We start from the raw sequence: 12,842 nt of genomic DNA on the forward strand, positions 1-12,842 counted from the left end.
TGGGGGCTAGTGTCCCCAAGCCAGTGTTTCACATGCCTCCCATGGTAAAGGGAAATCAAGCCTCAACCATTTATTAGAATTCTTTGAAGGGATCAACAAATGTGGAAAAGGGTGATCCAGTGGGTATAATATACTTGAACTTTCAGAAAGCCTTGGAGAACATCCCACACCAAAGGCTCTTATGCAAAATAAGCAGTCCTGGGATAAGAGGGGAGATTCTCCCATGGATCAGCAATTGTTAAAAGACAGGAAACAAAGGGTAGAAATAAATCAGTTTTCCGAACGGAGAGAGGAAAATAGCGGTGTGTGCCCCCAAGGGCTGTGGGGGGGGGGGAAGATACCAGCGAAAGGAGGACACTCAGGCCTAAGAATAGTAAACTATGCTTTATTGAAGGAAGAAAGAACTTGCGCTCCAATCTGTGCGGGGAGCCCCTAGGACACGTGGAAGGGCTGCAGGGGACTCTGGCCATTCGGGACTGCTGACCAGGCAGGACTCCACCGGGGGGAGTCCTTTGCGGCGCTATATTCTCTGTGTTTATCTCGGGGTTACATGGGGTCAACAGCTGGTTACATTCTTATATATATATAATTTATGCTTATTACATAAACTGGTTTATAGGCAAAAATATGCTAAGCTATGCTACAATATCTTTTGGCAGGGTCTGTCAGACAAAGTTCATTGAAACTGCCTGCATCCTTCGCTTTCATCCAGTCACGTACTCAGTCCACCACTTAGCTCCTCGCCAGTCTTCCGCAACCTTGCCCTTATATGGTGTCTCCTAAGGAGCTGTACTGGAACCAGTACTGTTCAACATATTCATAAATGAACAGTGAGATGGTAAAATTTGCAGACAACACAGAATCACTCAGGATAATCCAAATCTGACTGTAAAGAGTTAGGAAGGGAGGTCACAAAACTAGGTGACTGGGCAACAAAATGGGAGATGAAATTCAATGCTGATAAATACAAAGTAATACACCTTGGAAAATATAATCCCAATACTACAAACAAAATGAGCTGTTACTGCCCAAGAAAGAGATCTTGGAGTCACTGTGGATCATTCTCTGAAAACATCCGCTCAATGTGCAGCAGCAGTCCAAAAAGCTAACACAATGTTAGGCACCATTAGGAAAGGGATAGGTAATACAGAAAATATAATGCCACTATATGAATCCAAACCTTGAATACTGTGTTCAGTTCTTGGTTATCCCATCTCAAAAAAAGATATAATTGGAAAAGGTACTGTGACAAAGTTCCTCCTCTACCTTGATGGGTCCCGCGCTTATTGACAGATTTTGCTTGCCTCAGAGATTCACAGTAGCCCTCAGTTTGGCCACTTTCGTGACTCAAATCTGCTGTTCACTCAGATAACCTCATCACTGGCCAGCATGGGGAAAAGGAAGGAGAACAATCCCCACAGTCTCTGCTGGTCCACCTAGTGGGTCGAGGGATAGGCCAGGGTCCTTCCCCTCTGGTAGGACCTACAGTCCAAGTCAACTCCTCCTGTACCAGTAAGGAGTTGGGGGGATGGGGAGAACCCGGGCCTGCCCTCTACTCCAGGTTCCAGCCCAGGCCCCTATGGATCACAGCTGTCTATAGTGTTTTGTGTAACACCTGTGTGACAGGTGCAACTCCCTGGGCTACTTCCCCATGGCCTCCTCCCAACACCTTCTATATCCTCATCACAGGACCTTCCTCCTGATGCCAGATAGCGTTTGTATTCCTTAGTCCTCCAGCAGCACCCCCTCTCACTCTCAGTGCATGCCCCTCACTAACTGGAGTGAGTGCCTTTTTAAACCATGTGTCCTGATTAGCCTTAATTAATTCTAGCAGCTTCCCAATTGGCTACAGGTGTCCTAATTAGCCTGCCTGCCTTAATTAGCTCTAGAAAGTTCCTGAGTGTTCTGGAATAGTCCGTTATTTTATCCAGGGAAAAGGGACCTGCTTAACCTGGAACTAATGTATCTACCTTCGACCACTCTTTTGTAGCCATATGGCCTGAGCCTGTCAGTACATAGAAGGGCAACAAAAGTGATTAAGGGTATGAAACAGCTTCCATAATGGGAGAGATTAAAAAGACTGGGACTTTTCATCTTGGAAAAGAGATAACTAAAGTGGGATATGATAGACGTCTGTAAAATCATGCATGGTGTGGAGAAAGTGAATAACAAAGTGTTATTTACTCCTTCACTTTACATAAGAACCAGAGGTTGTCCAATGAAATTAATAGGCAGCAGGTTTAAAAAATAAAATGGAAATTCTACATCATACAATGCCCAGTCAACCTGTGGAAATCATTGCTAAGGGATATTATGAAGGCCAAAACTACAGCAGGGTTAAAAAAAGAATTAGATAAATTAATGGAGAATAAGTCCATCAATGGCTATTAACCAAGGTGGTCAGGGATGTAGCCCCATGTCCTGGGTGTCCCTAAACTTCCAACTGCCAGAAGCTGGTAGTGGACTACAGAGGATAGATCATTCAAAATTGCCCTGTTCTGTTCATTCCTTCCAAAGCATCTGGCGTACGCCACTGTCAGAAGATGAGATGCTGGCCTACATGGACCATTGGTGTGATGTAGTATGGCCATTTTTGTGTTCAATGTGGGACATTTCCTCAGATTTGTCACTGAAAAAGAATGGCTCAGGTGTGGGAATCTCCCTCACATCCTCTGCATGGAAGATTGATGCAAATAATTCATTAAGCTTCTCTTCAATAACATTACCTTCCTTGAGTGCTCCTTTAGCACCTTGATCATCCAGTCACCCCATTAATTGTTTGGCAGGCTTCCTGCTTCTGATATACTTAAAAAAAAGTTCACTCTTTTGCTAGTTGCTCTTCAAATTCTTTTTTGGCCTGCCTAATTATACTTTTACACCTGATTTGCCAGAGATTATCCTCCTTTCTATTTTCCTCAGTAGGATTTAACTTCCAATTTTTAAAGGATGCCTTTTTGCCTCTAATTGCTTCTTTTGACTTTGTTGCTTAGCTGTAGTGGCTATTTTTGGTCCATTTTCTATGTTTTTTTTAAATATGGGGTATACATTTAATTTGAGCCTCTGTTATGGTGTTTTTTAAAAGTTTCCATGAAGTTTGTAGGCATTTCCCTTTTGTCATTGTACCTTTTAATTTCCATTTAAGTAGCTTCTTCATTTTTGTGTACTTCCTCTTTCTGAAATTAATTACTACTGTGGTGGGCTTCTTTGGTATTTCTCCCTGCCCCCAAGGATGTTATATTTAATTATATTATGATTTTAAGATTTTAACTATATTTGACTCTATTCTTTCTTTCATATATAGTGCCACTCTCCCACCACCATGACCTACTCTGTCATTCCTGTATATTTTGTACCTTGTATTATGTGTCCCATTGACTATCATTCCACCAAGTTTGTGTGATGACTATTATAGCAATAGCCACATTTAATACCAGGAACTCAAGTTTACCCATCTTAGTATTTAGACTTTTAGCCTTTGAACACAAACACTTATAAAAATTGTCACTTTTTAAATGTCTGCCATTATATGATGTAATTGAATGGGAGTCTTCAGTTGACTTTTTCTCTTCAGTTCTTACCTTTACTTTATCAGCTTCTGTCCTCTCCTCTTTACTTGGCCCTGGTCTATGCTACAAACTTATGACAGTATATCTACAGTCTTCAGGCGTATGGAAAATCAACTTCTCCCATCAACATAGCTACTGTGTCTCAAGGCTGCAAGCTCTTGGCATCAAGAGGTCCTTGTGTCACAAAACCATACTTGAAACAGGTAAGGGAGATTTAAACATTCTGTTACCTTCAGTTTGGGTCAGTAGGTTGTTAGTGATGGAGAGTGTGTATTCACAGTACAAGTAGCTCAAGTTATAACAAGTGCTATTTCTAACCTGATTCCATTTACACAAATTTGTAGATTGAGTTAAGCAATGCTTTAAACTCCAAATAGCTGGAGGTGGGGGTGGGTCAGGTTGAAGCATGAGTGATGCTAATGTTCCAGCCAGTAATGCAGTGGGGATGGAACAGAGACAGGTACAACAACTCTTCAGCAGCTAATCGAGTCACTGTGCTGCTCATCAAATCGCTGCATAACTTTAGTGTTGTGTTGAAGTATGGCCACTCAAGCATACTAACTCGAGCTATTGCTTGTAGTGAAGACAAAGCCTTTGTTGCAGCTGATTAGCTAGAGAGGGCCTGAAGTGGTTTTCCGCAGAGTGCTTTCCCCTTTCATGAAATAAGCGTCCAGATAATATTTCAGAGCGTTGGACGGAGAGTAAATTCTGCATTCTCCTCAGAATTGTGGCAGTAATTTTCTATATGACCAGATCCAAATTTCACTGTGCTTTGTTTTCCTCCTCTGTAAAACTGGGATAATGATATGTTCGTATGTGAAGGAATGTGAAAAAGTTAAATGGTCTACTCCTGCTCCCATTTAAAGATGGCTTTATTTTACTCCTTTTTCAGTGTGCCAGTGACATCCATCGGAGGGAGATCAGGCTCAGTGTTTGCCAAATGGTCAGTAACTACCTTTTTTAATTTGTGTGAAAGATGCAATAAGTGTGAACTAACATCTCTCTTTCCAGGCAGTCTCACTTTACACACTAGTGCCAAAGTAAACGTGTGTAGTCTATTTATGAACCACTGTGAATGTAACCAAACATCTGTAATAATTTATTTCAAGTAAGCTCTCCCGTGAAATATCCTTCTTCCAATGTGATTTATTAAAGTCATAGCACATGACAGACACAGTGATATTATCACTGTGGTTGGAGATGAGTTAACTGAAGCACAAGAAACTTAAATAGATGCTGTTTTTTGTGGTGATTTTTCTAGTTGGGTTCTTGTAGTGCTTTCATCAGCATGGTATCTGAGCACCTCCCAGTAGTGCATTAAATGAAGTGACTAATATTTATCACTCTGGTTTGTTCAAATTGGTGAGGCACAGTAGAACTACTGCTTGGAATATTTCCCAACACCCAGATATCAGAATTCCTCCTCCAGCTTTAGAGAAATAGTGGACATATCTTTACACTAGTCTTCTCTACACTAGTACTTTTCAGAAAGTCTTCTTTGAACTACTGCTGGGCTACTAGCAGAGGGAACATGTGCATAGGTAGGGCCTATGTGCTTTTATCAGTGGTGTATGGAGTGCAGCTGACAGGGTAACATAAAGCCTGAATCCAACTTGTGCCTCATGTTCCCTCTCCTGCAGCAACTGGGGAAGATTGCCTGAGAGCTACTAGTACACAGCGTGCCCCTTTTTCTAGTGGGCCTTGAGCCGTCATTGCAAATCAGCATTAATGTAGTCCTGCAGAATCAGCTTGGATGGGTCCTTAGCTGGGCAGACTGTTTATTAATAAACTTGTCCCCATGCCTTGCATGCTTGTGCCTAAGAATAGGCAGGATGAGATGTTTCAGGAAGGGGGTGGGGTTGACCATTGCTTAAAAAAGAGGCAGTAGTGTGTCTGGGCAGGAGAGAAAACTCAGTCCCTCCTGACTACCGCTTGTTGGGGATGCTCACTTTAGAAATGAAAAAGTGGGAGATATCCTCGTGGGTGATACTGTCCTTCTATGGTTCCTTCTCTGGCCTTCATATATGTTTCAGAGTAGCAGCCCTGTTAGTCTGTATTCGCAAAAAGAAAAGGAGTACTTGTGGCACCTTAGAGACTAACAAATTTATTAGAGCATAAGCTTTCGTGAAGTGAGCTGTAGCTCACGAAAGCTTATGCTCTAATAAATTTGTTAGTCTCTAAGGTGCCACAAGTACTCCTTTTCTTCATATATGTGTATGTCTCTGGCTGTAGGAAAACAAAATATCCCCTAGTTGCGGTGATGAGCCTGGAGACAAGTTCTCACCCATATAAGAACTGTCCCTTTCTGCGCTACCTAGAGATGATGCAGACTCCCTCTGCTCAATATCAAGTTCAGAGGTACTGTGCCCCAGGTAACAATGATCTTTGGGATATTTTGGGGGTAGTCCTAGGAGCTGAGGTTGGGTAGTTTGGGCGTGACGGTAAGAGAATGATACCTGCCTCCAGTTGGTATATTTTGATTCACACTTATTTGAGGGTCTCCAGTTGATCCAGTGTGTAAAACATTAAGGCTCCCCAAACACCTCTGCCCTAGATAAGTATACTGTACTATATTTAAGAGCTGGGGATGGAATCTGGCCGTCCTGGCGCCTAGTCCCCTACTGGCGGTCCTTTCTTGCTCCTGCCTATGAAGCGCTTTGGGATCCCTCGGAAGGAAGGGGCGCTGCGCTTGTTATTATTATATCATCCCTCCGCCTCCTTCCCCACCCCTCCTGCCCAGCCTCTCCAATCACCGTGCCGGCGTTGCGGGAGCGGCCGGTGCCCTGTGCAGCGGGAGCGCACGCCCGCTTCCAGCGCTGCGGGGGACCCTCTCCAGGGCTCTGCGCCCTCAGCGGGATGCCGCCGCGCCCGGCTGCGTTACCGACCCGTCTCCTTCGCCTCGGCCCGGCGCAGTGAGCGGGATTGGGCGCCCCCGGACCCTGCTCCTGCCAGCCAGCCAGCGCGGTGGGTCTGGGCGCCCCTCGGACGCTGCCCAGCCCGGTGAGCGGCTCTGGGCGCCCCCTTGCCCGGCGCAGCTTGCAGAAGGCGACGCGGCTGCCTCCCCGCCCGGGCGCAGATGTCGGTCTTCAGGTGCAGCAGCGGCGGCTGTCAGGGGCGGCCGCAGAGGCGGGATCGGAAAGGTGAGGGCGGCGGCAGCGGCGTCCCCAGGGAAGGGGCCCGGCCGCGCTCACGTACACACACTGCCGGAGGGCAGGACCCGCGGCACCCCGCCCCCGCGGGCGGCTGTGGAGGCGTTTCTCCTCCCCCGGCCCGGCTGCTCGCTTCCTGCCTGGGCGCCCCTGACTCGCCCTCGCCTCGCCCGGTCCCCCGCTCATGCATCAGGGCCCGGCGGCTCCGGAGCCGGAATGGGGCTGGCGCTTGCCCTGGGTCCTGCTGGCGTGAGGAGCTTCCCCCTTTCTCTCCTGCCTGCGCTGTCGCGCTCCCCCTGCGTCCTTGGAGTGGGGAACCGCTTCCCTCCCTCGCCCCTTGCGTGGGGGGAGCCACCTCCTTCCCAGCTGGGAGAGCTCCCCCCTGGCGCTGTGGGGCGGGGGGCTGCTCTCTTCCCTGCGGCGCTTAGGGCTCCTGCAGTTGCCAGAGCTCGCGGGACGCTCCCCTGCCCCTCTCTGGCTCCTTTCACTCGCGGTGCCTTGGCTTGAGCCGCTTCTCCCCGCCGCTGGGGCTGCCGTTTGTTTACCAGGCACCTCGCTGGGGGGAGGGGCAAGTCCGGAGCTGCTGCTTTGGTTCCCGTCCGCCGTGTGCTGCTGTCACGGAGGCTTGGCTGAGATGGGTCAGCGGCTCGTAAAGCCAGGCCCTTTCCAGCCCCGAGCCCCAGGTGCTATAGGAGGAAGTGGTGCTAGTGATTCAGTAGGGAGCCTTCTTCCTGAGGCAGGGCTGAGCTAGTTCCTGGGTCAGCTTGGGGTTCTGGGAGGACATAGGTCAGTGCCTCTGGGGTTACCAGCTGGCAATCTGCCTTTGCCCTTTGACTCAAGCTTTGGTTCCTTTCCCCTGTGATCCCTTGGAGGAGTGGCGCTCAAGCTTTTTTTTACTGGTGACCCCTTTCACATAGCAAGCCTCTGAGTGCAAACCTCCTCATACGTTAAAAACGCTTTTTATATGTTTAACACCATTATAAATGCTGGAGGCAAAGTGGGGTTTGGGGCGGAGGTTGACAGCTTGTGACCCCCCCCCCCCCATGTAATAACCTCACAACCCCCTGAGGAGTCCCGACCCCCAGTTTGAGACCCCCTGCCTTGGAGGGAGAGGGAGGGTTGCCTCATTGCTAGCATCCCTTGGGAAGGTCCAGCAATTGAATTTACCCATGAAGTGAAGTCCACTCCTCAATGCATAGCACCTAGAGATCACAGGATACGAATGAGGTGGCATCGCGGTGCAGAGTAGCACCTGAAATGCTACTGGAGATGACCCAGACCCATTTCCGTTCCCCTGCCCGTCCCTGTTTTTTGCGGGCTGGGAGAACTCCTTGATAAAAAGGGGGGAAAGAAATGCACAGACTCTCTTGGAATATGCGCAAGCTACACAGCCAAACTACGGAATGTCAAACTTATAGTCATTGGTATCTTTTTAAAATCAGCAATTAATTCTCCAATATGTGGTGTTTCTGTTGTAATGCCTAAGGAACCTTTCAAGATGGGAGTATTGTTGAGCTTGGTACTGTACAAACATGTAAATAGGCTATCAATTTCTAAAGTATTTTCAGGTTCTTCCCTCCATGCAGTCATCCAAGGGCTGGTGTTAGGCTTGATGTTTGAAGGGAAATTATGACCCAGATACCACAGTAGGTAGTCAGATGGGAGGTGGAAACTGTGGCTTACACTGGAGAACTGGAGCAAGTCAGGGTGCCAGCAGCTTGAGGAGAGATTGTGAAGTGGGGAAAAAAGCATGATGTACATAAATGTATTAGAATACTAGAGTCTGTGACTTGTTCCAAACTAGTTCTTAATATTGTTTCCCTACTGGAGCATTTTGCTGCTGGAGGTGAGATCTTTGGAATGAAATGTTTACTTGTGGTCACTATAAACATTTTGCCAAGGGCAGGTTGTTAACTGCAGTGTTCTGGTAAACTCTTAGGAAGGCAACTGTTATCTTTTGTATTTTTCTACTCTTGCAAAAAGAAGCTGTTCTTAATTTTCTGTCTTAAACAGTTATGTAGTGCTACTAGGTAGTGGTCTTCCCCAGAAAGGGCTGACTTTCACTAATGCATGAAGTGCTCAGTGTATTGATAAAGTATCATGAGTAACAATTCAGAATGAAAGGTGCCCCAGAAATGTAATGTTTCTAAAAGATACTGAACCTTTTGAATGCTGGTTCAGTGAATCAGCCCAACTGATTAAGCCTTTTTAAGGAAAAGTTTGTCATAGATATCCCAAAAAATCATCTCTTACTTTGATGGAAGGGTGAGAATAGATTTGAATAGTATAGACGGTCCACCTGTATCATTCTTAACCTGTTAGGCCTAACTGAACATCAACCCCAAAAGAGGGACCCAAGGATATAATTATCCTAATGATAAAGGTGGTATAAAGATCTAGGTAGATATTATAACAGTGCAGGAAACTTAGTCATGAGAGACTCATGCTTTTTTAATATAAACATTTTCTGTGACGCTTGTTTTTAGCTCTTTGCATGTGTATTGCATGTGAACAATTTGCATTAAATACTAGATAACAGCAAGTTAGTGTGGGACAAAACTGGGGTAATTTGAGAGGTATACCATGGTATGGTCACTTGTTTTTACAGTGTTATGCTTATGTAAAATTAAATTTAATAATAATGATAATCAGGCTTCAAACCACACTTCAATATTACTATTGAGAAGTTCCAATTTTTTTCCAGTAAATATTTGCAAATGTGTTCTTACTCAGTTGTTAGATGCTACCTTGATTATAGCTGCAATTAAAATGAGTGATTTAATGTACATGAAAAATAATAACTTTGTTCAAGCTTTTATTACTGCATTTATTTATTCACACAATTTGGATAAGGCCTCAATCCTGTAAAGAGGCATATGCTCAAATAGGACTAATCATGGAGTGATAGTTAGTCATGTGTGTAACTGTTTGAAGACTCAGGACCTATATTTATTTATAATAAATCTAAGACCACTTCAGAATTAATATCTTGAAGTAATTCAGTCATTGTTGGCAAAGCAATAGAAGTGTATTTCTAACCACTTACTAATATTTCAATGAAGGCTTGCTTTTGACATTTACTGTTTGTTTGGGATTTAAATTTTCCATATGAAATAGAGTGTGTGTGTGTGTGTGTGTGTGTGTGTGTGTTTTTTCCTCTTCTGTGGTCAGGATGAACATAAAACATTTTGTCTGCTGAGTCTGTTCCCCTTTTTAGAAATCAAGAGGTTGTTTGTTTTGAGTATTTCAATTTTCTTCTATGGGAGGGTCCTCATTTTGACACTTGTGGGGGGGAAAAAGAGAGATTTCAGTTGAGGAATCTAATGTGAGCCTGTGCTTTCAGACCAGGAGTAGGGCAATATGAGTGTGATTCTATAATGGGGTTGCTTGTGATGGTAGGGAGCAGCGCTCAGCAGCTCTGGAGCTCGCTTCTGGTTTGTCGTGTGTTCCTAGAAGCTCATAGTTTAGGGTTTCCACTGACCATCTGCTGGGATCAGGAAGGACTCAATCATTTCCCTGCTATTATGGGAGCCACACATACTGGTGCACTCTGGTCATTAATGTTTTCTGCCTGTGGTGCACAATAGTTTAGTCTCCTGTGCACTGTAATACTTTGGCCTAATTTCAGTTGTTGGATTTAATGTGTGAGTGCTAGGTGATGGTGGTGTCTGATGTTCTGGAGGTCAGACTAGATGATCTGGTGGTCCCTTCTGGCCTTAAACTCTATGACTTGGTGCTTCTTAGGAGAATTCACAGGCTGCTTGTGAAAAGATCAAATTATGAAAAGAAAATATGATTAAAGAAATAAAAGGGGAAAATCTCACATTCATTTTTTCTTTTGTTTTTATCACAAGATTTTTCCCATTTCAGATAAATTATTGTAACAAACACTTATAATAGTGAACAAACGTAATAGTTGTCTCACTATCTCTGGGGGAATTAAAACTCTGAGAGTCTGCTGGTTGGGCTTGTTGTGTAACAGGACCCTTCATCAATTTGGCCACTGAAAATAGACTAGCCATTTTCACCTTTTGTTTTTAGCCCATTCCTGTGAAGTGCTGGGATTACTGTGATGAGCACCATATAATAGCCTATAACATAAGGAAATCATAATGTTATTCTTGAAGATTGTGAACTTCTTAAAGTAGGAGTAGACTGGGCACGGGCCTAGTTGCAGATAGTCTTTGGTAACATTTTGCCTGGTTGATGTGCTATTGTTGTTTCTGGGCACCTACAAGAACCTGGGCCTAAATGTCCCCATCGCGTACTAATGTGGATGCAGGTCTTAAAATTTGGTTTAATACATATTCAGATGAATATTAATCACTTTTTTTGTAATTGAATATCAGTATGTACCTAAACTGATGTATGTGGCTGTTTTGTAAAGTGAAGTAACTTACAAAATTTAACATGGTTTGCTTGTAAATGTGTATCATACTAAAATAAGAAATTAATTTCATTTTTTTTGTGGAAAATGTATTGCAAATTCTATAGTTACAAATTACACATGTCATGGAACACCAATATTGACAGCCTTTATGAGTTTTAATTTCAGCTAAGTCCATTAGCCCTGTCTGAGTTAAGAAGTTTCAAAATAACTCCTGATAATATCTTCAATAATTCAAAGGACCAAGCATCTGAATCAACAAGCTGAAATTAATATCAAAACCTTTACAAACTTAGCAGGCCTTTTGCATGCTAAACACAAATGGTAACTGTTTTAGAGAACACTTTTTAACATGGTTTCAATTTCATAACTGTACTAAGCTGTTCTAACACGGCTGCTAGAACCTCCATAGTACTCTTCCAGGAACCCGTTCAGATGTGTTCTGGAGCACATAGGATTGTGTGTCGGTTAAAGTGGTTTTTCTCATGTTGTTAGTTTCTGTTTACAGTGTAGGAAGAATGCCACATGGCTTCCCCCATGGAATATATTGTATTTTTGTTAGCAGCTTTTAATTTTATGTTATATGCACAGCTGTATTCAGTTTTTGGTGCTACAGGTGAATCATACAGTTGAGATGGCAACACAGCGTCCTGACTCTTCTAGAGACCAATGCTAAGTCCTAGTGTGGTGATCAGGCATTTCATACATAACTATGCATAATGACAGGTTTCAGAGTAGCAGCCGTGTTAGTCTGTATTCGCAAAAAGAAAATGAGTACTTGTGGCACCTTAGAGACTAACAAATTTATTTGAGCATAAGCTTTCGTGAGCTACAGCTTCATCGGATGCATTCAGTGGAAAATACAGTAGGGAGATTTATATACACAGAGAACATGAAACAATGGGTGTTATCATACACACTGTAAGGAGAAGGATCACTTAAGATGAGCTTTTACCAGCGGGGGTGGGGGGAGGAAGAAAACCTTTTGTAGTGATAATCAAGGTGGGCCATTTGTAGCAGTTGACAAGAATGTCTGAGGAACTGTGGGGGGGGAGGGAATAACATGGGGAAATGGTTTTACTTTGTGTAATGACCCATCCACTCCCAGTCTCTATTTAAGCCTAAGTTAATTGTATCCAGTTTGCAAATTAATTCCAATTCAGCAGTCTCTTGTTGGAGTCTGTTTTTGAATGAAGAATAGCCACTCTTATGTCTGTAATCGAGTGACCAAAGAGATTGAAGTGTTCTCCGACTGGTTTTTGAATGTTATAATTCTTGACGTCTGATTTGTGTCCATTTATTTTTGCGTAGAGACTGTTCAGTTTGACCAATGTACATGGCAGAGGGGCATTGCTGGCACATGATGGCATATATCACATTGGAGATGCGCAGGTGAACGAGCCTCTGATAGTGTGGCTGATGTGATTAGGCCCTATGATGGTGTCCCCTGAATAGATATGTGGACAGAGTTGGCAACGGGCTTTGTTGCAAGGATAGGTTCCTGGGATAGGTTCTGTTGTGTGGTGTGTGATTACTGGTGAGTATTTGCTTCAGGTTGGGGGGCTGTCTGTAAGCAAGGACTGGCCTGTGTCCCAAGATCTGTGAGAGTGATGGGTCGTCCTTCAGGATAGGTTGTAGATCCCTGATGATGCGTTGGAGAGGTTTTAGTTGGGGGCTGAAGGTGATGGCTAGTAGCGTTCTGTTATTTTCTTTGTTGGGCCTATCCTGTAGTAGGTGACT

The 12,842-nt window shown here is 44.2% G+C and overlaps 1 protein-coding gene across 4 annotated transcripts in view; it reads left to right on the top strand.

Moving 5' to 3' along the window:
* The first annotated feature begins 6,318 nt into the window (after positions 1–6,318).
* The window catches only part of PFKFB4 (6-phosphofructo-2-kinase/fructose-2,6-biphosphatase 4), a 102,141-nt gene continuing 95,617 nt past the window's right edge, over positions 6,319–12,842 (top strand). Inside the window, exon 1 of one of the 4 annotated variants that reach the window (XM_043518014.1) lies at positions 6,319–6,706. In XM_043518014.1, coding sequence (XP_043373949.1) covers positions 6,643–6,706 — 64 coding nt within the window. In that variant the 5' untranslated portion in view covers positions 6,319–6,642. The other 3 variants (XM_043518015.1, XM_043518020.1, XM_043518022.1) reach the window with 3 other exon arrangements.

Source organism: Dermochelys coriacea, chromosome 7 (assembly GCF_009764565.3).
Source record: "Dermochelys coriacea isolate rDerCor1 chromosome 7, rDerCor1.pri.v4, whole genome shotgun sequence".
Taxonomy (NCBI): Eukaryota; Metazoa; Chordata; order Testudines; family Dermochelyidae; genus Dermochelys; species Dermochelys coriacea.